General features: G+C 42.3%; 1 protein-coding gene across 1 annotated transcript in view; it reads left to right on the top strand.

Annotated features, from left to right (window-relative positions):
- Positions 1-24605, top strand: part of LOC126403321 (inactive dipeptidyl peptidase 10) — a 37140-nt gene extending 12535 nt beyond the window's left edge. Inside the window, exons 6-26 of the mRNA XM_050065911.1 lie at positions 1647-1718; positions 7719-7771; positions 8375-8456; positions 8947-9067; positions 9202-9356; positions 11192-11289; positions 11448-11571; positions 11966-12007; positions 12096-12200; positions 13360-13451; positions 14270-14317; positions 16856-16974; positions 17075-17122; positions 17426-17524; positions 19805-19871; positions 20013-20207; positions 20301-20355; positions 21095-21194; positions 21303-21361; positions 21537-21609; positions 21697-24605. Coding sequence (XP_049921868.1) covers positions 1647-1718; positions 7719-7771; positions 8375-8456; positions 8947-9067; positions 9202-9356; positions 11192-11289; positions 11448-11571; positions 11966-12007; positions 12096-12200; positions 13360-13451; positions 14270-14317; positions 16856-16974; positions 17075-17122; positions 17426-17524; positions 19805-19871; positions 20013-20207; positions 20301-20355; positions 21095-21194; positions 21303-21361; positions 21537-21609; positions 21697-21914 — 2025 coding nt within the window. The 3' untranslated portion in view covers positions 21915-24605. The remainder of the gene's footprint in view (positions 1-1646; positions 1719-7718; positions 7772-8374; positions 8457-8946; positions 9068-9201; positions 9357-11191; positions 11290-11447; positions 11572-11965; positions 12008-12095; positions 12201-13359; positions 13452-14269; positions 14318-16855; positions 16975-17074; positions 17123-17425; positions 17525-19804; positions 19872-20012; positions 20208-20300; positions 20356-21094; positions 21195-21302; positions 21362-21536; positions 21610-21696) is intronic.
- Positions 24606-25102: the final 497 nt, after the last annotated feature.

Genomic DNA, 25102 nt, shown 5'->3' with positions numbered 1-25102 from the left:
GATACTAATTGGTCATGGTAGACATTGGTCAAGTGAGTTAACTAACTTCACTGACAACTCTTGTCACCAGTGCTTAAATCAGTACTTGATACATTTAAGGTATTGAACGCAACAACCCAGCACCCTGTAGTATCAAAACATCTCCAGTCAAACGATACCTGCTTTTAATCCTTTCTGCACCAGGGGTCTATTACTGGACCATCTGCACTCCCTGCCTTATCATACTTTATGTTGCTGCCAATCCAACACGGAGCAGTTAAACAGTCCCAGCAAACCCACACCAACACAGAAATGGCTCGACTGTCGTTTAATCCATTAATAACCGTAAATAATGTTAGCTGTGTGATGCTAACAGTTAGCCCTGTCATTGTGCGTGTGGCTGGGCGAACTCTAACAACTATCCCCGGTGCAGAGCTCACACTCCTGCAGCAGCAGCTACAACCCATACAACCAGTCTGTGGTGTAGTGAAATTGAGTGCAGTGTATTTGATGGATGCCACCAAAATATTAAGTATGGTTTAGCTACACGCCACTCCATTCACTGTATTGGTACTGCATTAATTACTCTATTGGTATCGGTATCACCTTGAGGGTACTGGTGTTGTTCTTTTTTAAATGATACTTCGCCCCCCCCAGCAACTGACTAATGGCTCATGATTAACAACTTATGTGACAAAATAACTCAACACTGACTTTTAGTTTCACACAGGATACAAACATGATCTCCTGGGTCAAGTCCTGTGCTTGTTGGACCCATCCTCCTCCTCTCCCACCTGCTCTAAATGGACTGTCTTGCTCTTTATACTACAGCCATTTCTCTAAATGTCTAATATTGACGTGGGTTTACATTGGAGTCGGTTGACACTTGGTATATCTTCAATGGGCACTAAAGGGTGCAATGTGCATCTGTATCTGACCCTGAGGGCCACTGCTCAAGGGCATCTTTTGACACCACTGGGGTGAGATCAGGCTGACTTGAGAGTCCTAGTGGACCAATAAGAGATCAGCTCACTAATGTTTGGTGGAGTTGAAATATGTAAAGCCTTGTAAGTAATTAGAAGGATTAGATTTTGAGGAAGCTAGTGTTGTGAAGCCAGCGTCTGGGGTGATATGAGAATGCCTTGGTGTTTTAGTTTGTAAACATACAGCATAAATCGTGCTGGAGCTTCTTGGCTTAAACAAGAATGTAATGCTTTACAATAGTGGAGACGTGGAGATAATAAGGAATGGATGATTTATTTGAGCTGGTGGAAAGATAAGAAAGAGTGCAGTTTGTTCCTTAACTGAAAATAACAGTAGAACAACAGACCTGAGATCTTCCATACTTTGAGTTATAATTTGGCCCCTGGAAGGTCCTGCAGATTGTAACGTTACCTTAAAAGAGAGAAATATATAAACTTTTTATTTGAAGCTTAACAGTGTGCAGACCTGTTTTGTGCCCTACAGTGATATTTCTTTGTCTTGCACCTGAGTTTTTCTGCCTGGTTGTGCGCACACATGTGTCTCAACTGTGAGTCATGAGCCAGAAAACCTGAGCCTGTGCTGAAGTCGAATTTCAAACTTAGAGTGCTTCAGCAGAACCCACTTTCTTCACAGGAGAACAACTGGATCATGTGTTGTCTAATTTTTCTTCTTCTTACCTACAGGACCTGACCACCACTAAATTCCAAGTGTCTGCAGACAAGAGGTTTGTCCTCTTGGCGTATAACATTCGACCGGTAAGTTTTCTCTGAATCCCAAGTTGACTTATTCCAGAAAACACTGTTAGAGTTTCTTACCTTCAGCAGACACCCAGGGTCATAAATTATCGACTAATATCAAAGACACGCTGTTAACGCCACATGTCTGACTGCAAAACAACAGTGACATGCATGCTAATTAGAGAAGGAGCAAGAACATGAAGGAGGAGGGTGAGGGAAAAGGGTGTGTGTGTATGTGTGTTATTGTGTGTGCTGATTCTGCTACTGCAGCAGTCCTTAGCTCCATAACACCACCCACCAAATCACTGGGATAACATATGGGGAGTTGAATATTTTAACTGGCTGATGGCGGAAGGTGCAGGGGGTTGAGGAAAGCTTAGAGTGAGTGATCAGTGTGATAGCGGGGGGGAAGGGGAGATCAAGGAGATGGAGAGGTAAAGTTGGAGCTGCAGTAATGAAATCGCCCCTGCTAGTTCGGTGGGGAATTTTAATGAGGAGCTGACGAGAATCACAATCGCAGGTGGTTCTCAGATAAGCATCGGGGTACACACAAAACACAGATCTTTTTGCTGCCTTTACTTCAACGCCACATAGCTCCAGCCATCTCACTCTGTAAATACCCGCACCATTAATAAATAGTTGAGTCTTTCCTCAAAGGGCAGGCAAGTTGTGTAATGTGCAAGTAATCAGCGACAGAGGGAAACAGAATTAGGAAGAAATGAAAGCCCTCAGCACATTTTCTCCACATTTTTATTAAAAAACTAAAAGCAGATTTTGCTGCTCTCTCGCACTTTCATTCGTTCAGTCTCTTCCATCTCTCTGGGTTTCCTTTAGAGATCTGCTCTAATCACTGCGTATCATATTCTCTCCGTGTGTGTGTGTGTGTGTGTGTGTGTGTGTGTGTGTTGGAATGAATGAGCCTGTTGCTGTGTTACAGCGTTTGTCAGTGCATCCATTCTAACTGAATTATTGAGCGGTTAACATACATTCAATCAGTTTTCAGATATCTCTGTAGGGAAAGGTCTCAGATCTTTGTCCAATCTGTGGGCTGATTTATCCCATTTGCATACTTGCTTTGATGTCAGCAAGAATTGTCTACTCTCATCTGTATGCTGTTTGTGTGTATTCACACTCGAGGAAGTCAGAGGCAGCGGGCACGCCACCTGGAATCATTTGTATATTTAGAAATGGAAATGTTTGTGTGAGTACGGTTGGCATCTTGTGTGCATGGGGGCTGTTCCTCCATCCTCTCCATCTTACCAGCTCCCTCCTTCTTTCTCCCATTCCGTCTTCACTCACTTTTTTTTCCGTCTATCTCTGGAGGGATTTGTGCTGACTGAGGCAGTTTGTGCCAGGCACCAGCTTTGCTGTTCGAAAGAGGAGCGGCATGCTGCCGAGAGTGGCAGAGAACGAGAGGGGAAAGACAGAGTGAGCAGTGGGGGAAGCCACTTGTGATGGAGGGAGGTGGGGAGAATAAATGGGATATGCACCATTTGCCCTGCGTTACACTGCCCAGTTTAAATCAATCAGAATGGTTAGCACAGAAATGACAGAGATGCTAAAAGGAGAAAGCTGCAGTGGAGAGAAATGGATGAGCAGGCTGTGTGTAAAGTTAAAAGGCTTCTCTGGATTTTGTATTAGCTCTGGAGGCTTTTGGGAGGGTTTTGTGCCTGGTGGGTGAAAATAAATGGATTTTGATAAGAGCGTATACATAGAAGTGAGTTGGGGATTTGGCCACATAGGAACAAGAGAAAGCAGATTTCCTACAGGAAAATGTCTTTCCACAAAGCCTGTTTGAATTAAATGGGTTTGTGCGCAAGAGGAGGAAGAGAGGACCTACATTTTAAGAGAGTGATACTTTAGAGGAGGTTTCTGGGATTGATGAGCAGAGGCAAGCGGACCAGTACCTGCCAAGACAGTGCAGTTTAGGGACAAAAAAGATGCCAACGGAGTCGTGTCTGCACTCTGCAGCAAACGCTGATGGGTGCTGGTATCAAAGGCAGCGCATAGAAGGGCTGCTAAGAAATGCTTGTGAGGCAGGAACAATGTTGAGGAAGAAGAATGCTATCATCTCTGTATTGTCTATCCTGCAGTGCACAATATATCCCATATCCGTGCACATGCAAAGGCTGTTGTAATCTCTGTAAATTTCCTTTTGCCACGTTATCCCATGCTATCTTCTGAGTGTTTAATCTGTGTTTTATGCCCCCACCTTTGTTTTGGCGACATGGGTTGAGGAGGGGGCGGGTAGTAAGGGAGGATGAGGAGCAGAGCAATCTGGAGGATTTATGATATGTTACTGGCAGGCACATTAGAATTCACTCTGCCTCTCCAAGACAGATGCTCTCACTCTCTCCGTCTGTTTATCACACTGACACATACAAACACACAATAACGTACAGCTCCTGCCACCAGCTCCATGATGTTAAATCATGAGCAGAATCTCTGGGTTTCCTTAACAAATCATAAACAGCTGATCGAGCCCGGCACTCATGGAGATGCTGCCCCCCTTGGTCTCAAAGAGTGATACCGCTAACCCAAGATCCTTGTCCTGTGTTGCGGAGCTGTCAACTCTGGCTGTGCCTCGGCCCTCTCTGCATCCTTTCCTCCTTTCCTGCCTTTCTTTCCTTCTCTCTATCTCCCTCAGTCATTTTTCCCTGTCGTGTTGGACCAGTCCATCCCTTCCTCTTCCTGTCCTCACAGTTGTTTTCTGTCGTAGCCAACTGTTTTCTTGAACACCCCTTCATGCTCAGACTTTACAATCAGATTTCAGTTTCATTTAGATAGCCTTAGAATTTATTTACACTCTTAAATCCTTGCAGCTTGACTCCATCCATGCATTTTCTGACAACAGACATACAACACAAAGGAGAAATCCAATTTTGCTGCTAAGTGTGCTGTGTAGAGGATGTGACATTTAATTTCTTCAGGGTTGGTTTCCCAGTACGGGTCAGGCTTTCAGAGGCCGGTGGGCAAATAGCCTGCTTACAACCCTTTGCATGAGAAAAAAAGAATGGTACAAATCAATTTATTACCAGGAATTCACCAGGTAATGCGTTGATCAATTGCGGTTTATACACACACACAGACATGCACACATTCATTGATTCCGGTCTTCTTCAGCGTGTTAATTTAATTATTCATTGAGCTGCTGATGCTTGTGTCAGGGTAGCGACGTAGTTGCCTGCCACAGTAGATCTCAGTTGGAAGGATATTAGCTGTAATGATGTTATTTAATAAGCATATCTGTCTTAGTTTCTGTGCCTCCCTTTCCCATGTCATGTCTTTAATGTTGTCGCTTTTACTCAGGCTTAAGGGTGCCCTGTTATCCAAATTTCTGTTATTCAAATGTGATCTCAATAATGATGTAATATGGATGAAATGGCTGCCAGTGGTTTAATGGCTCGAATAAATTAAGTGTGAAGTATAAGCTGTGATCAGCTCAGTAACAATCAAAGCAATACTGAAATACTGTCTACTGAAAATGGCCCCACACACATACAGATATTTGCTACTGCTGCTTTTTAGGTGAAGGAATAATATTAAAATGTTATTAAACTATTATTAATAAATTAATTTAGGGTTCACTGAACATTTCCCTCTCTAATTTTGTAGCACAGTGTTGCTGCCCTTGTAAAAAAGCAATAAGCCACTTGATACTGTGCTTTGCAGAAATTAGAGGATGCAAACACAGCTTCCTGTTGCCTATTGCTTAATTGTAAAGTTGGTCTCAGCTAGAGCTGGGTGATATGAAACAAATCAAATATCATATGAAACACCTTAATATTGATATTTCAACAATTATGTACATTTAAGTAAGGGTTACACAGTGAGATTTTTGATTTATAATAATTAATAATGTGGATATAGTGACTAAAGCCGGGCTCAGACTACAGGAGTTTTGAGAGGATTTATCCCTGATATAATCAGAGGAGAAATTTGATCTGGGACCGGTCGGTACCGATGTTCAGCCCAGATTATCTGCTAATATGAGAGGTTTACACATTCAGTTTTAAACCCCCATAACAGCTTGCAGGCTTATCAGCGGTGCCCCGATAATTTCTAGGAGTGGGAATCAGCAGAGGCACTACAATATGATATTATCAAGATACCTCAGTCCCAATACAATATTATTGAGATGTTAAATATTTTGCAATATGCTGAGTATTACAATAATAAATGTTGCAATTCATTACTTTCTTTCAACTGCAAATTATGTCCCCAAGGGGAAACTGTATGCAAATGTATCTAGTGGACTGAAAAAGCAATTCATTTCAGTATTCAAGCAGACTTCCAAAAGTTTAATTTGTATTTGCAATATTAATTATTTATCCATTAAAAAGATGATACTTGGTGTTCGTGCATTGTTAAACTATTGCCAGGAAAAACATTGGGATGCTATGCGTATCAATGTTTTCCCCCATCCCAGATAATCTGAAACATATTGATATTTAGAGTTTAAAATCTGGATGATTACTGTTATGATTACATCAGTACAGAGCAGCTGACAGTGTTGCCAAGCAATTGTAAGCATTGTAGCCCTTGATGCTAACATTAGCAAGTAGATATTGTTGACAGATATTAAAACTTACAGATAAAATGTCATCTCCAGTTCCCACTGAAGAATTGACCACCCACGTCTCCCAAACCATTCTCTCATCCAGACTCGTTCAGCTTTCTGGCTTTGTTTTTTTCACTGCAGCACAGAAAGTTGTTGCAGTATGTCAGTCTCCATTTTGTTTACAACTACTTCCCCACGAGATCATATGAAGTGGTGCATTTATGCTCCCTCTGGAAAGATTAACTTAATAATATTCTGTAGTATGTGTGCATGTTTGACATTAGAGAGAAGAACATCTGTGAAAGTTCTCCTTATGTGTGTGATGTGTCTGATTTCAAAATCAGTTTGGATTTTAAAAGTCCTGTAGTCTGAGCCTGGATCAAGTGGGTAAAAGCAAATAATAGAACAGCTGGAACAGTCTGGTCAATTCTGGTGAATTACATCATCGCAGCCTTTAAAGGAACAGTGTGTTCGATTTAGTGGCATCTAGCACCAGGCCGGCTGTCAGAGGGTCAAAGGGTACAGATGACCCAGGCCCAAGGCCAAAGGGGGGCCCATGAAAAGGTTGACCTTTGAATTGGAGCAAGTGCAGCAATTTGTGGTCCATCTGACAGCAGAGGACAGATGCACATCTATGCACATACAAGCATGACTAACTGCGGCCTGATGAGCAAAGTCAGAATGTCAGAGTGCAGAGAGAACAAGACACTGAAAAAAGAAAAGAGGCACTGACCTAACGTCTGCAAAAGTATGTAAAGAGGCAGCAGGTATGACAGGTGGAGCTGAAGGTGAGAAGTGAGGCAGACAGATGTCGGCGAATAAAACCTGCTATATTGGGCTCAGTTTTAAAGACACAGGTATCATATTAAACTAGAGGATCTGAGGTTATCCCCCTGCCCATATTTTCTCACAGCTGGCCTGTCGAGCAGTGAGGGTTGCAGACTACATCCAGCTGTAACTTCTCCCATGTGCCAAACATGAGCTCCTGGTTAGGATTGATTCAGTGTTCATTGTTTAGGAGGTTTTTGCTGGGAGCCGAATTATCTGCAGAGGTCTCTTCCTCTCCACAACAAACAGACCAGATGATGAAAATTAGTTAAAAACAATACTTAAAAAAACAGGTGATTATGCACTAAAGAAAACATTAGTATATTATACTCCATTTCTGCCAATATACCCCCCCAAATCCTACACACTGGACCTTTAAAACCAGTAAAGGCAACACTTACACATTACAATATCCAAAATCTAAGACGATTTCTAGTCTCATATCAGGATATTGACACAATATTAGTATATTGCCCAGCCCTAGTCTCAGCAGTGTCCTTCATAACCTTTGTTTCATTTGCATTTAACTTTCTTTATACATGTGTATGAGCATGTGTGAGCACTAAAATCTGTGTTTTATCATCTAAGTGCGGCACACCTGTGTGCATGATATCCTCTACCTCTTTCAGGTGTTCTCTCAGTCCTTCTCAGCCTCCTATGCTATCTACAATGTGGCTAATGGGTAGGTGGAATCATGAATGCTAATGCATGGGCTGCAATGGGCATGAGCGTCACCAATGCAAGCAGACCCGCGGATTGAAAAACGCCCCCCTCAGAGTGTGTCTCATCGAATCAGCGCCTCATGTTTCCGTCCGACATGCATTCATTCGTCAGTGTTCTTTCCAGGTTCCATATCCCAAAGTGAGGTTTGTAATGTTATTCAGATTTCACTGCCTGAGATTCATATTCAGCATTATGTCAGTGGGAAAAACTCCGTGGTAGCAGTGGACGATCCCTGGAGCCTTTGAGTAATGGCTGTGGAAAGGATTTTCAGGAGGACCTGCAGTATTGATCATTGCCTGAGTATGCCTTGGAGGAAAATGTTTGCCTGTCCTGAGAAAGGAAACAAGTGCAGCTAGGAATATGGGAAAAGTAATGTTGCACTCTTGCATGAACCAGCTCCATTCTCTGTTTAGTTTCCCTCTCTGCATCTTGCTCTTTTGTCCTCACAGTGAAGTGTCTCTCTCAAGCTCAAGGCCAGGGCATGGATGGACCTCAGAGGGCTTTAAACGGGACACTGGTCCCTAACGGAGGGCTTATGTCTGAGTGTTTGTGTGTGTTCCAGGGAGCTGCTGGAGCTGAACCCTCTGGAGAGGGAGAAGGCAGCGCTACAGTATGCTTCCTGGGGGCCTCAGGGGAGCCAGCTGGTGAGCCAGACACTTTCTCATTTACCTGATCAATGTGTTGTCCGTCTCTGTCATCTGAATCAGCTATACCTGTCAATATGAAAAGGACATTTTCTCAGCCGTTACCATCCATAATGGTGAAGTAGTTTGACATCATTTTCATAACAATAACATCAATGATATCATGTTTCTGTCATTATGAGATGAACTCCAGCTATGAGGTTATTGCAGAGACCGTGTTGCTATAATGGGCCTGTTTTACACTCATAATATAATTCATCTACCTTCCCTGTAATGTAATTGGCTTTTGCTGCTATGTCGGTGTTCATCTGCAGCATATTAACTGGCAAGTAAAGACGTATTGGCTCTCACTTATGTGTATGCTGGCCGATGATTCATTTACTCTTGGACGACGTCCGACACTCGATTCGGGCGGCCAGCTATGAAGCCTTCAAGCGCACTGTCTTTGATATAATGGATTGGCACTGTGTGTCTGTGCCGCTTATGCCAGGCCTATGTGTTTGACGGAGATATCTACTACAAGCCGAGTGTGACCAGCAAAGCCCTGCGTCTCACAACCACCGACCTGGAGCAGACTGTGGTGAACGGGCTCTCTGACTGGACTTATGAAGGTGGGTTGTTTTCCAGCACTTAGAGGAGAGAAGCAGAGTGAAGCATCTGCAAAACAGAGCTGACAGCAACAATCATGAGCAGCAGGTGTACGCTTTAAGTTTGACAAAACAACCTATATTGTCTCTTAAAACAGAGGAAGTGCTCTTGACATATGTGGCTCACTGGTGGTCTGTGGACGGGGCCCGGCTGGCATACCTAACCATCAACAACTCTAACACACCTGTGATGGAAATACCTCACTTCTTGGGTGGCCTCTATCCCTCCAACGTCCTTTTCCCCTACCCCAAGGTAAAAATGGATTGATTAATCTCTATCGCCACACCAGCAGCTCTGTAAGGCTGTACTTAACATTCTGCTGTTTAGCAGGTGTAATGTTCACATGTTCACAGCATTTGTCATGGCGTCCAGTCAATGTCTGTATATAAAGACTGACAATGCGTATCCACTTCCTCTCACTGTACAAAAATGAAGCCAAAATATCTTAGATAGGAGCGCTGCCATTTTTAACTGTTGCAGCATTTTGTACAAGAGTCTGTGCAGTAGCGATCTCTGCGGTACTGAGTTCCCGAACACACCAATTGGCACACACAGCTGTCAGTCATGATCTAACACCCTCTTTTTATAGCATCAAATATTTAATTAACACCAAATGTATCAGAAGAACGAACAGTTGATCATACAATTACAAGATAAGAACTACCTAAGATGACAGAAATCAAATTTGGCAAAAATTTATTTGACATTTACTTTGATTTTTCAGTTTGGGCCATGTCCCATCCGCTAACATGGAGGGGGCAGGCTATATGACCTTTACTGCAGCCAGCCACCAGGGGGCGATCAAAACATTTTAGCTTCACTTTTGGGGAGCAGTCTTATTGTCCATCTTTATATACTTTACAGTTATTGGTTGCAACAGTGCAAATGAGTGAATGGAGTGCATGCGATTGTGCAGTGCTTATTAGTATTCAAAACAATTCAGACCTTTGTTTGACATCAAAAAACAAAATCATTTAGCGCATAGCTTGCTTATGACCTCATGTCACACATCTGTGTCTGTTTCTGTTGAGGACGGATGCACGTTGATGGCGTCATTTAAAACTTGAACTGCCCTGCCTTGTATTTCTTTTACAAAACAAACAAAAATGGTTCCTACAATATTAGTTTAGTGTGTTAGTGTGCTAACATTTGCTAAGTAACACTAAACATTAAGTACAGGTGAGTCTATTGGGAGTTCAAGTTGGTGCAAGTTGGTTTTAAGTTGGTTATAAACCAGAGTATTGGACAAATTAAAATGCAAAGTTTTTACAGTTCATCCCGAGTCACCCCGCCTGGCACATTGGCCAAAAGTGTTTTCTAGGTTCTGGGTTAACCTCCGCCATACGCGTCCCATTGAATATGCACAGTAGTGTTTCTTCCGCTGGCCCCACCCGCAAGTTCCTGCTTAGCTCATAGACTTTACATTGTGATGACATCACAGATTTTTAAATAGCTTTTCTTGGCTTGAGGAAAGTTTTACAAATGTAAAACCACCAGGGGAACATGAATGTCTGTCCCAGTTGCACGTCCTTGGAGAGGGATCCACCCTCAGTTGCTACTCCAGAGGTTTCTTCCATTTTTTTCCTGTTTGCGGGTTTTTTGGTGGGAGTTTTCCTTATCTGAAGCGAGGGTCGAAAAGGGCGGTAAGATGAAATTTAAATCTTGTAAATTATTGATTTGTGGTATTCAGTTGAAACAACCACTCAAACCTAAAAGTCTACCTCATGGTGGCAAGAGAAGAAAAGTCAGGCGATCCCTACAATTAATCTTCTTGGCACCATGATTGTCTGTAAACAAAATCTTGTGCCATTCAATCCAGAAGATGATGACATATTTAACTTGATAACTGAAAAATTTGACCTGCTAGTCAGGCTAAGGGTAAAGTCGAAGGATCACAAGAGTCTATGGGATTCCGTCTTTGGGCACTGGGCACATCTGCACCAAATTTCATGGCAATGCATCAAATAGTTGTCAGACAGGACCAAAGTGGTAGACTGACATATCAGCAGTTCCATTGCTGCTAGCATTGCTAAAACTCTTAACATTTAGTTTAATTGCTCATTTCTTTCTCTTTGTTGTGCTCACAGGCTGGCTCAAGTATTCCATCAGTCAGTCTGTTTGTGGTGAATCTTTATGGTCCAGCTCACACTCTGGAGATGATGCCTCCTGACTCCCTCAGGGCCAGGTACTACATCTTTGTGATGAATATAAAAACAGAATAAACCTTAAAGACGTTAGACACCACCTGTCAGATATTATAACTCACATCTTCTTTTTTTCCACTCCTATGCACCACTTTCCAATCACTCTCCCCGTGTATCATTTTCTGCATCGCCTCTTCAGAGACAGCTACATCTCCATGGTGACTTGGATCAGCAGCACACGCCTCGCGGTTCGTTGGCTGAATCGAGCCCAGAACCAATCAGTGCTCTGCGTGTGCGAGGCCACCACAGGGGCCTGCTCGGAGGTGAGCGGTCATCAGTCGTTCCACATTAGTAAGCCACAAACGGCTGCCGCTGCAATATACGGCTTTAATAGAATTTGTGCTTCTTTTACGCTGTGTTGGGAGTTAGGATTGATTTCCTTAAGCTCTCAAATGTCTACTGGCCGGATTAATATTTAAGGTCATTTTGCTGCATGAGAAGAATTCTCAGTGATGTACTGCAGTGCTTTATTGCTTGTTCCCTTTCTGTTAATCCTCACAGATTTCAATATGCCATTGCCAGTGTTTTATTATTTCTCTATTTAATAATTAATAAACATGAAAAGCTTTATTTAGACAATGCTGCTTGAATAGCTTTAGCTTTATTAATGGGGCTTCTAATACATTTCTCCATATTATGTGATTTTTAAATCAACAGAAGCACAAAATGGCCATGGACATAATGCAAAACCAACGACAGGTATGTGTTTCTCATGTTTCACAATGTCTTATTTCCCCTGTTTACCACTACTGTCTTTCTTTTTTAACCCAATACTTTTCTCCGACAGGATGTGCCGCTGTTTTCAGCAGACGGCTCTGTGTTCTATACAGTCCTGCCAGCGAAACAGGGCGCTCGTGGAGAGTTCCACCACATCGCCGGCCTCTCAGCCCAGGTCAGTTCTGAGTGCAGTTAACTTTTACTTCCTAAAGTCATCCTTGAATAATTTCAGACAAAAGTGGTCATTAACATTTCAACAGGGGGTCACATAAAACAGTGTGATTACAGATCTCAGCAGTACAGATCCTTAATGTCTGGTTTGCTTACGATCTCCTCCTTCTCCCCCTCCTCTGTGTCCTCCTCCTCCGCCTCTCTTGTTATTGAAGCAATTTGTTTGCATTTGTTTTTCTCCCTTTTTACTAAAACACCACCTTTATCTAAGGAGTCATTTCATTAATACTTTTATGGTCGTTTACCCTTTATATTATGGAGGGAATACAGTTCACTTCATTTCAATTTAGCAATTTATTCATCCCCAGCGGGGCAATTAAAAATGTTTAATGATGCTTTTTTTTTTTTTGGAAACGTTCTATAGATGAGAATGTGTTTCTTTTTTGAGTGCATTCGGCAGTAAGAAGAGCAGAGGTGTTTCTAGGATTTGAGTACATCAGGGGCTTTGCTTGGACATCTGTATGGGGTCTGGGGTGATCCTCCCATTTAAATAAACTTTATTTTTTAGACAACATCCAACATCTATTTCCCCGAGTAAATGAAGTGCTTTTTGTAAGACTGGCTTTGATAGAGTAGTCTGACATTTTGGGAAATACACTTACACTTATTTGCTTGTGATGGTCTGCCTTATAGTAGAATAGTAATTGCCATAAGTGAAGATTTCAGGGCGGGGACAGGGGACACAACCCCCTCAATATTTACAACATACATGCAAGTAGTAGAAGACTTTAATTTTGATGAAATTAAAAACATTTACACCATAAATTGATTATCACCAGAATGCAGGAAATTAAGGTTTTGAAGCTCAAAAGGACCCCCAAACCCTCCGTTTTATGTGTCCCCCCAAATGTAAAAACAAAACCTAAGCCCTTGCTCCCGTGTCTCACTAATTTAAATGTCAAAGTGAACAATTTTTAAAAGTACTGTTTCTGAGCTCTCTCTGTAGCCATCAGTGCCTTCATGTGGTTTAACTTTATGAACCTATCTTCAGTTTTTTCCCCCAGTCTCTGACACACACTTGCTGTATCGCTGCACCTATTTTTATTCTGTATATCTGCCTGCTTCTACATTGCTCTTCATCTCTGTTTCTCTGTGTAACACAGCCTGCCATCCCCTCCGTCCCCCCTCGCTTCCTGACATCGGGGAGCTGGGACGTCACCGTGCTCTGCGCCCTTGACGAGAAGGCTGGAAAAATGTATGTGAGAGCCGCAGTGAATCACCTTTCAGCACCTTTAACAGCTTGCTGCGCCTTACTATGAATGTACAAGTGACAGGAGGGGGGGGTTTGGGAGGGGTTAGGGTTGAATAGTGGCCATCATTAGAATGATCATCTCTTGCCGTAAGCTGAGAGCAAATTCCTTTGTTAGGTCAGACTCTGAGTGAGTAGTACACACAAGATTGCCTATTTAAAAATAACTAAAAGGGCCATTTTAACATGTAGCATTGATCTCCGTTAAAAAGCCAAAGGAAACGGCTTTAACCCTGACTGTGCTCGTGGCAATGCCTTGCCACTGAGGAGGCTAAAGGATTACTTACACTTGAACAGAGCAGATTATCACTTAAATCTGTCTTTATCCAGCTGGGGGCAGAAACCCCTCATGAACCGACTGACTGAGGTGCGAGCGTCACAGAGAATCAAGGAAAGTCGATTGTTGATCTAGTCAGACGTTTGCAGCTCCAAAGCCCACATACTAATACTGTTATCTGCCTCCACACAAGTCTGTCTGCCTCACAGTACTCTACTCATATTCATATGGAGGTGGACAGTCGGCATGTGATGCACATCTGCTTCACAATTGATTTAATGCACCGCCACTAATGGTGCTTTACAAATTAAAACGTAATGAAGTGAATTTATTAGCATGCTGAACTATGTAAATCTGTGTATTATTGCTATGAATAATTGATAACCAGAATAATTATGATGAAGTTAAGAGAGCCAAAGGTGATCTGCAGTTCTTCAATAGTGCTGACTAACTTGCTGTGTCTGTGGTTCGTTTTTCTCACCATCAGCTATTTCCTGAGCACAGAGGAATCCAGACAAAGCAGACACCTTTACAGGTAAGCATGCCTTACTGTGAAAAATGAGAGTACAGTTTCTGTAAAATTAAAAAAAAAAAAAAAAAAACTATAAAAAAGACACAATACAGGCATTATTCCTGATGCTGTGTTCACACTACAAGCGACGCATCAACAGCGTGACCAGCTACATTATCGCTGAGTCACCATTAAAGTGCTCGTGATAATTACTAGATATCGGACCCCAAGATGGCTCCTATTCATTCCAGTGGAGTTGCTCACCTGGCCCATACGCAAAAAGTGTTTTCTAACTTTTCGATTAACTTCTGCCATACGCAGCCCACTTATTATGCACAGTAGTGTTTCTCCCACTGGCCCCACCTGCGGGTTCCCGCTTGGCTTATAGACTTTACAATGTGATGACGACTCCGATTTTTTAATCGCTTTTCTCGGCTTGAGGAAAGTTTTACAAATATAAAACCACCATGACTCAAAAATTCACAACAGAAAGATTCATGATTGATCTTACTTGCAGTTGGAGGTGTCCTGTCAACAGTTTCACCAACGTCTCTTTTACAATGGTGGTCTATTGGGAAAATGCAGGGCATTATTTTGCTGCAATACCACAAGTGGCCACTGGGAAAATTTTCTGCAAGGCTGAGCGGCTTCCCTGGGGGGCTGATTAGCTTCCACAAAGCACCTCAACTGAATGTCATCTAAAGTTTGTATTCAGTCAAAAAATATTTAGGCTTTTGTTCACTGTCCGAGCCCCATTTTAACATCAAATTTCACTGCCCCATTGCATCTCTGTGTGCACTGCAATACACAGAAAGCTAGCATAGCATCAGCACCACAGCTGGTTTATTATTAGCTTGTCTTGTTATTAACGTAAAACAAGAGTCTACAGCCAAGGCACCATGGTGCTTTGAGCTAAATGCTAACATCAGCATATTAACATGCTCTTCATAACAGTGGTAACATCCTGAAGTGTAGCAGGTGTGACTTGCAATTTGATAATTAGCACTAAATGCAAAGTGCAGCTGAGGCTTATGACAGCTGAGAATGTCATTCGTTTTGCAGGTATCTGGTTATAAAACAAAGTATTGGACAAAAACGACTTGATGATGGTGCCAGATAATAAGTTTCATCCATTCCATTCAATGATTGTTGAGATATTTAACTCAAAACTACATATGTGAATCTCATGGTGGCGCCACAGGAACATTCAGAGGCTTTAGGATGCTGTGGAACACACATTTTTTAGGGTAGTGGTATCTTGTGAAACTAGACAACCACAGGCATCCGTTGATGCTAACCATGTAAGTACAGCTTGTCAGGAAGGGGACTAAATAACACTCCAAAGTTAGGCTAAATTTTGGCGAGGGAACAACTGGCATGGCCATTTTTAAAGGGGTTCCTTGAACTCTCACCTCAAGATTATCCTCTAGTCTCCCCTTAATTTGAGAAGACTTGTTCCCATTAAATGTTTTGCTCTTTACAATCAATGTACTCCCTCAAATTAAAGCTGTATATTTGTCTTTTTAAGGAAAAACACAACCAGCTTATTTGAAAAACAATAAATCACCTAACATGTATATACAGATATATAACACATTAAAACAGGATTGTTTTGGAACTCAAAATGTTAACTGTACTGGTCCCATCTGGCCAATCCTATGAAGAATTTATTGGGGCACCACTGCCACAAGAGTCATTGTCTGGAAACCATAAATGTCTGTAAAAGATGTGTGCCAATCTATCTTGAAGCTACTCAGATATGTCAGAGAATAAGTGAAAACTTTGACCTGCTGGTGGTGCTAGATAAAAAGTCAGAGGATCATTAAATTCACTAATGTTCATCCTCTGGACACTTTGGATATCTGCACCAAATTTCAGGTCTCTCTACCCAGCAGTTTTTAAGATATTTCATTTTTGTCCAAAGTTGAAACCGACTATCCAACATCACCATGGCCCTGGAGCCACGCTGCTAGCATGGCTAAAAAAGCATTCAGAAGAGTAACTGCGCACTAATGTGTTGACATGTGAATCTTTATTCTTGTACGCTGTAGATGCTCGAGGCCCGGAGCTCAATTGACACATTTATAACAGGAAAAAAACACTTCTCTGTTGACAAGGACCACTGAGACTTATGGTCCCCACTGTGATGAACACACTTGTCTGTTTCCCCATCAACCTCCGAGGTTTCATATCTTTTTATTAGCTTACATAGCTTTAGGCTTCAGGAGATAGCACAATATTATGGAGGAGGGACGATGGCTTGTTTAAACCCAGTCTGTGATTAATCCTGTATGAAATTTGTAAGCAGCAGAGCAGAGAGGGTCATTTAGAGACTCGACACTGCCTCAAAGAGCAATCTGTATAACGGCTTTTATGTCGAGCCTTATTGAACCCCATTTGTTTCTTAAAAGTCAACTGCTGGAATAGTTTGTCTCAAGACACTGACACTTTTCCTTAATATCTCGGCAATTAATTGACCTTCTCCTGGAGCAAATCAAACCGCTTTAGGCTGTCCTATTCTTCTAACGTGTGGTCAATAACCCTTTACTCTTTATTTCCAAGTGTGGACCTGGATGGAGTGTTTCAGCGCCGCTGCGTCTCCTGTAACCTCATAGATGGATGTCGCTTCTTTAGAGCTGAATTCAGCCCCAATCAAACCCACTTCACCCTCTACTGTCTAGGTAAATGGGACACAGACACACACACGAGCGAATGTGCTTTCAAGCTTCACGCTGCTCAGACAGTTGATTCTATGATGTTTTCTTTTGAAAAACTCCCCAGGCCCAGGAATCCCTAAAGTGACGGTTCACAGTACAAAGGACCCCTCCAGTGAGTGTTACAACTGCTTGTCTAACTAATGGCATAACCACACACACACATAGACACACAGCTCCCAGACACACAGGCTGTCTGTAGTTTCCTGCTACCGCCTCCAGAGGGGGATGTATTCAAGTACACCACATTATAAAATCATCAATTCCAAGCATGTGAACACTGCCCTCTGTCTGTGGCTCTCAGTTAAAGCTGTGTAAATGGAAATGATGAGGATTTGGCCTGCAATGTGACGGCCTTGTGTGTCCGTTTTGATGTTAAGTCTTACAATCTGACACACTGGTGTTTTATCTCCTGTAGGATACGTCGTATTGGAGGATAACAGCCCTCTGTCTAGAGCTCTGGAGGACAAGAGGCTCCCTGAGACTCTGTTCAGGACACTCCCAGCAGAAAACCATGGTAAGCAGAGAAAACATTTTATGTGGTTTGAACAGGGGTGTAAATATAGACAGTGCAGGCAGGGTGGTTGCACTGGAGCCTGTGAGGTGGGGGCCCATAGGGACAGTGGAAAATGTTGGCATTGGACGTTTCTGCAAACCATGAATATGTTACCTTTTACATTTTATAGATATCATATCAAATCAATGTTTCTAAAGTGACGCAGTCTGTAAAGATCACATTACACGTTTTTCACCCTGATTTTGCCTCGTCGAGACTATTGTAATCTTTTGAGTGTTCATACCTGGCGACGTGTGTTTCTGTCAGCGGGAGTCTCGCCAACTGCGTTATGACATGTGTGTGCACACCACAAGAATTCTCCACCGAGCGCTCGCGGACAGAGCCCCAGATAACGCGGTGACATCACCAAACTACATTTTTTAACTTGGACACATCCTAAAGGCATGGATATCATTTCCAGTGTTGAATCAGATCTGCCTCCAGGGCCTGGGTCCAAACACAACGTGCTCCCCGTGATCCTGTGGACGCCGCCATTGTTGTTGCTAGCCGGCACATTTCTTCCGTCCTCCTGCGTGCTGACGTGGGACGTATCCCGCCTCTCATTGGCTGATGATCTTTGTCAGTCGTGTCAGACATCTCCAGTTTTCTGGCATGCCAGATATCCAGTCCCAGTCACAGACGAGGGGGCGACTTGCTTGTAGGCTTGTTCACACATGAGGACTCATCTTGGCAGACTATCTGCCGACTCAACTCTGACTGTGTTTCTCAAGATCCTCTGCGACGTCAAAATTGCAGTGAAAATCGTGTAATGTAAGCTGACTCAGTCATCAGTGGGTGAAGGAGATGGTGGCTGTCGTGACGCAGGGGCGTAGATACAGACAGTGCAGGCAAGGCGGTTGCATTGGGGCCTGTGAGGTGGGGGGGCCCTAGAGACAGTGGGTGGAGAAGGCCCCTTATGAGTGATTGCCGCCTTGACATTATGCCTGTGTTCAAAAAAGAACTCAATACTTTCTTAATTTCTTTTTGGGGGTATTTCTTGTCGTATACAGATACGCAGTGATCATTGCTGGGTATTTTGTGTGTTGATGTTATCTAATGTCAAGTCTCTGATCATGTGACGAGGAGATATGTGCATGACAGCGAGCACTGGGGCCCGTCGTAACGACCTTATGCCACTGGGTTCGGCATTGAGAACAATGGCCACACAAATACGCACACTCACAGATCACCTTAAGTGCCCTCATCAAGCAGTCAGACTATATTAAGCACTGGCTGCAAGTATCTCAGCCTGGAAGGGACAAATAAGTTAAGTACCAACTAATTTTCTCTATTTGGTGATTAGGTCATTAGTCATGTCTGCCCTCAAGGACCAGTGCCAAGTATTCTTCCAGAGTGGCTGTGCATGTTTGTTCATGTTTAGATAAAGAATTGAGGCTGTGCTCCAATTCACGTAATTTGTTGTTTGACTCCCAAGTACGCACTGCAGCTGCAGTGGTCAATTTTGAGATTTTGGGCTATTTGGCTTCTTTTAGATTAGTGGAAAGAAAATATCTAAAATACACATTTAGGTGTTTCTTTTGGTTTAGATTTCTGTTCTGGAAATGTATTTAAAAAGGGCAGATTTTATTTTTAGATAATGCATCATTTGCATATTTAAACATCATTTCAGAAAACTTGTGATACAAAAAATGTAAGTAAACAACTGGGGAAGATTTGTGGTGACATCTATTAGCTAAATTTTTACCCAACTCACCTGTAGTGTCCTATTTCTTGTTTAAAAATGTGTGGAATTTTGCAGTACATACCTTGAAAAGTCTTTCTCTCAAAATGGGTTTTTCTCACACCGAGTGAGAAATCTTCACTCGAGTAGCTCTTACACACACCAGACTTTCCCATTTTATCCCTATCTATATTCTGAAGGTTTTCACGGAGGGTTAAAGGGTGTTGTTAAGGCTGTTGACAGTATTTACTGATTTATTCAGTGATAAAGATATATCAAAAATTCACTCTATGAACATCTTTGACTCTAATATGTCAGCAAAATGAAACAAGAATGTTGAGCCTGGCTTCATACAGTGTTCAGATTTCTGATCTCAAATTTAAGCGCATATTATTTGCCATAATGTCTGGTTTGCATTTTTAAATGTAACATTTTAGAAAACGTTTAAAACAAAAATAATGTCTTCAGGTAATGTGTGTCAGAGGTTCAGATGTATTTCAGGCAGAGCAGCAACCCTGACGTGTCTGATCTCGTTTGACCTCTGTTTTCTTTCCTTTTAGACCTACACCTGAAATTATCTCTACCTCAGGGTTACGAGGCCAACCTGCACCCTCTCCTCATCATTGTGTAAGCGTCACTCAACAGGAGTTATTCAACGTCACCTGCTTTCCATCCTGTGATCTCTGACCTTTTTCTGACCTTTTCCTCCCTCTTCCACACCCAATATCTGTCACCATACCGGCTGATCCTGTTTGTCCTGTCTCTCAGGGATGGTGTGCCCGGCAGTCAGTCAGTGACAGAGGAATTCGCCCTCGACTGGCCTCAGGTCCTCTCCGGCACACACAATGTGGCCTTGGCCTGGGTGGACGGCAGGAGTGGGGTCGGACGTGGACAGAAGACCACTGCTGTGGATTCACGCAAGCTTGGCTCAATCAGAGTCAAAGATTATCTGGGAGTTGTAGAGTCAGTGCAGTTATGCAACAACATATATGGTTGACACATGAGAGTAATGCCTGTAAGTTGGTTAACTAACAGGACTTTATGACATTTACACAGGTTGTTGATGCAACTACCGTACATTGACGATCGCCGGATGGTCCTCTACGGCAAGGTGACAGCATTTTTACAGATTTGGAAACTCAACACTCCTACTGAAAAAAACTGAATTGACAGTTTTCTCCTCTTAACTGTAGCGCTATTTATCAGTCTAGATATTTTTAGTGTGAGTTGCAGAGTGTTGGAGGTATCAGCCGTAGAAAGGTCTGCCGTCTCTCCAATATAATGGAACTAGATAACACTCAGCTTGTGGTGCTCAAAGTGCCAAAAAAATACATTTGAAAACTCAACAGCAATGTCTCCTTTCAGAAATCATGACCTGGTTACTCTAGATAACCCACAGACCATGTTGTGAGCAGTTTAAGTTAGTTTTCGACTGAACTACACCACGGAAAAGGAGGTGTGCATCTACTCATGGACAAGAGGCTAGCAGTAGATGCACTCTTCCTTCAGCGCTGTGATACGGTTGGCGGGTGTAGTTCAGTAAGGAGACAATAGCTCCTATATGAAACTACTCAAAACAAGATCTGTGTATTATCTTGAGTAACCAGGTCATGATGTCTGGAAAGAGACATTGCTGTTGAGTTTTTGAAATGTATTTTTTGGCGCTTTGAGCACCACAAGCTGAGTGCCATCTAGTTCCATTATATCTGAGAGACAGCGACATCTCTGCGGCTGATATCTCCAACGCTCAACAACTCACACCAAACAAATCTAGACTGATAAACAGCGCCACAGGTAAGAGGAATGAGAATTCCTTGTTTATTGTAGCACTTTTATGTTTCTCCTTTCAGGCATTTGGAGGTTATTTAACTCTCAAGATGTTAGCTGCAACAGATAAGCTGTTTCAGTGCACGGCTGCCGTGGCACCAATAACTGACTTCAGGCTTTATAGTGAGTTGAAATCATGTCATTAACTACTAAAACATTGGATCCATGGAAATTGTGGTGAAGCAGAGACACAGTTCAGGTATTTGAGTGAAACTATTTTACTTTTTTCAGGTGCTGCATTCTCAGAGAGGTATCTAGGCCTTCCAGCAAAGGAGGAGCACGCTTACTCGGTGAGGCTGTGGATACACACTCAGGTTTATTACCCAAAACTGATGCAGTCTGACAGTTTCATCAAAAAATGAATATTTAAACTTTTATGACTGTGGGATTTCTTGCAGGGCTGCATTAGTTCTAGCTCGGTGTACCTAATAAACCACTCATAGTGTGATGCTATGTTGTTCTCAGACTGCCTCTTTGCTTGAGGAGGTTAACAAGCTGAAAGATGAGAACTTCCTTATTCTACATGGAACCGCAGATGGTAAGGTTTTCTTCAATTTTTTCGTTTTTGATTTTTTTGTTTATTTTTTCAAATCTAATTTTAATTGGTGGTTGTGTTTGCCCAAAGCGAGAGTACACTTCCAGCACAGCGCTGAGCTCCTGAGCCGACTGGTGAAGGTTGAGGCCAACTACTCGCTGCAGCTGTACCCAGACGAGGGCCACGTCCTGAGAGAGCCGCGCAGCATCCAGCACTTCCAGCGGACAGTAGTGAACTACCTCCAAACCTGCTTGAAGCACAGCATCCTCATAGAGCCCGTAGAGGACGACGAGGAAGAAGACGACTGAGCTCAGAGCCCCTTCCATCCTTCTGGAGGGACTATCTTTGGACTGTATGCCATCTTATGCATTACTTTGGGTCGGATTACCAGGCACAAGAGCACAGGAGTGGGGACCAAACACATCAGATCACCTCCTGCAACTTCTGGAAAAATTGATGTACTGTATACCTTGTTGCACATGATTATTTCTGCTGTTATACTGTATATTTAAGGCCCTGTTTGTTTACAAAATCCACTTGAGATGACGTGGACTAGAAGGCTACTGATTCTGCCAAAGGTTTACAAAGATTTTAAAAACATGCATGTCGTAATGGCTGCATGATGTGGATTAGTTTACATTGCATTCTCTGTGTTTCGCAGATCTAAATCTGGCCCATCAGGGTTAAAAGTGCAAAATCTGCCAACAGCCGGGAACCCACTGGACGACTTAAAAAACTCCCTAGGGACTGTTCTTTATTTATCAGAGGAGGAGGGTGGCTGGGGTGTGGCTTTGGTTTGTTTTTGGTCAAATTTTAAAAGAGACATGTAGAAAAAAGTGATTTTTAAGATGGAAGCCTTTGGGCTCATTTATGCTCAATGTTAGTTACGGACACGAACGGAGCCTTCTGTCCGTACTCTGCTTTCATTTCGTCCATATTTGTGCATGATTGCTTAAAGCTTACAGATATGGATGAAACTGAGCTGTACGATTGAAGAGTGTGGGGACAGTGTAGTGTCTTTAAAGCGAAATATAGTCTGGCTGGGCCGACTCTCACTTAAAGATTGGAAAAAAAACGCCCCGGCTGCTTGTATTTCTTTCAACCAATCACAATCGTTCTGGGCGGTGCCACAGTAATGGTGCGCTTGCAAAAATATTGCGGGGGGGGCAGGTTTTGGTGTAACACGCCCACAAAAATATCGCCTACAGGACGCGAACCATGGCAGAAAAATGGCTACATCCCCGCAAGACTAAACACCACAAAAGTTAGTAAAGGATGTGTTGAAAACGGTTGAAAACTGCTACACAACCGGAGGTGGTAGGGCGGGACTTCAGCGTTCCACCCAATGAGAGGCCGATCTATGCAGCGAACTTCCGCCCACTCAGACTAAGCGAAATATGACCATAGGAGACCACGGATACCTTTAAAAAAAATGACGGAACAAAATGAATTGGTAATACAGGGAAAATAATTCTCCGTCCACGTGTCGCAATGTATTTAATGGCCTCACAGATCACCGCCATCTACGCCTCAACGCTGCCTCTGAAGCTACATTATCACCGTCGCCTCGTTTGTTATTGTGAGAAACTTGTGACTCCGCCCTCTTGTTTCATCTATTGGCTACATTTATCCCAACACAAGGACGCATGGACGTATGAGGGCAGGGAAGTTTACAACATTTAAAATGAGTGTATCTATTTTCGTACATAAAGGGAGCATAAATGAGCCATTAGTCGCACATGATGTGTTCGAGGACCATCAGAATTTGAAATCCAGTCATAATTTCTGTTTTTTTGTTTGTTTGCTTTGATTCTCTTTTTATTTAGTCATTTCAGGGACCAGTCAGAAAGCAGAAAATAACATAAAAGTGTGTTTCAGTATGTAATACGGAGGCCAAAATGGACTGATAAAGTAAATATAAATATAGGTATGATCATTTCTGTTTATACAGTTTGTGGCTATGATAAAACTTAATCCCTCCCCAGTGCTTAAAAATTTATTTGACACGCCTCCCCCATTTTGCAACCCCCCTCCTCCCTCAGAAAAAAGAGCAGTCCCTTAACGATACGACTATGACACATTTAACGACTGCATAAAATGCTTGAAATTTTACATACAGATTTCTGAATAAACCAGCACAGACCACAGGATCTCTTTAAGCTTTATGCAGATTCCAGTCATACAAAATTTAACAACTGATAAAAGACATCTGAATTCTAATCCCCAAGACGTTAAAACTGGCCCTACTGCTCGCTGTTCTGGGCAGACTCCCCACCGTCTTTAAGATGTCGTAAAATCAGAGTCATTTTGGGTATTTTCCTCAGTGTGTTCCCGGCTCAAATAAAGTTAAATGAAGCATATGGATCATTCTAAATGTGCCAAATACATTTTGTGGACTTTGTGGACCACTGGTTTTATTAGCATTACTTGCATTATGTGATTAAGAATGAGTATGCAACTGTGACTATTTACAACACAAGCTACGAATGAAGGACCATCACAAGAACGTCTACATAGATCTGTCTATTTACTGTATTTGGAAGACCAGTATGTTTCTGTTTTGGTACATCTCGGCATTTCTTGTGTATTGCAGAATTAAATTATTTCTTTGGACAAATTGTTGAGCCATTGCATTCCAGTCCGCATAGATAGGTGGGTTTGACCATCAAACTGTCAGCCAAACCATACTGGTAAACTGCATGCAGTTGGTTTGGAAACGAATGCCCTTGACTCTAGACGACCGGCTACTCCTTTTTTCCAACAATCCTTGACAATAAAGTTTGAACTTCTTGTTTTACAGCAATAATCTACCTTGGTTCCTTCACCAATCATCAAGACTGTAATCTAACGGAGCCATTTGGAGGGCTAATTATTATCATGGGGGAAAAAATTATGTGCCAACGCTTGGTAAATACTGACTTTGATCTCTGCGAAAGTACCGCTGTGGCATTCAATATCATCTGCTATTACTGCTGTAAATAGCTATAAAGATCATGGCCAGTGATATTAGCCTCAGTCACTGCTGGCAGATTCAATAAATGGATCAATTGTGAGAATGTCAATAAGATAACATTATAGATATAAAAAAAACCATAGATACAGCTTAGGATAACTTGCAAAAAAAAAAATCAAAAATCAAATACATAATACTATTTTCTATCAGAGATGAAGCTGTTATTAAATTCAGATAAACATATCTTCATTTTAATGTCCCTTATTGATCTTGATTGCACATTTTCAGGGTTAAAGCTCAGAGTCCATTATATTGGAGTCACATCCAAGTGTACATTAAACTGCACCTGTGCAGACAAAACACCGGTACTTATACCAGATAAATAAATATTAATGCAAGGGAGAATCCTTGTTACATTATCCAGAGCAAGGGTCACTGGAGCGAGGGGTTTATTAACTCTATCATAGCCGTTTTGCTGCAACTGAACAGTTAAGTGAAGTGACTTCTTAAAGCTTGTTCTTGAACAGACCCTGATCTCCAGCT

This window comes from Epinephelus moara, chromosome 16, assembly GCF_006386435.1.
Source record: "Epinephelus moara isolate mb chromosome 16, YSFRI_EMoa_1.0, whole genome shotgun sequence".
Lineage (NCBI taxonomy): Eukaryota > Metazoa > Chordata > Actinopteri > Perciformes > Serranidae > Epinephelus > Epinephelus moara.
Note: the sequence above shows the minus strand (reverse complement) of the source record. Positions and strands in the feature narration are given on the sequence as shown.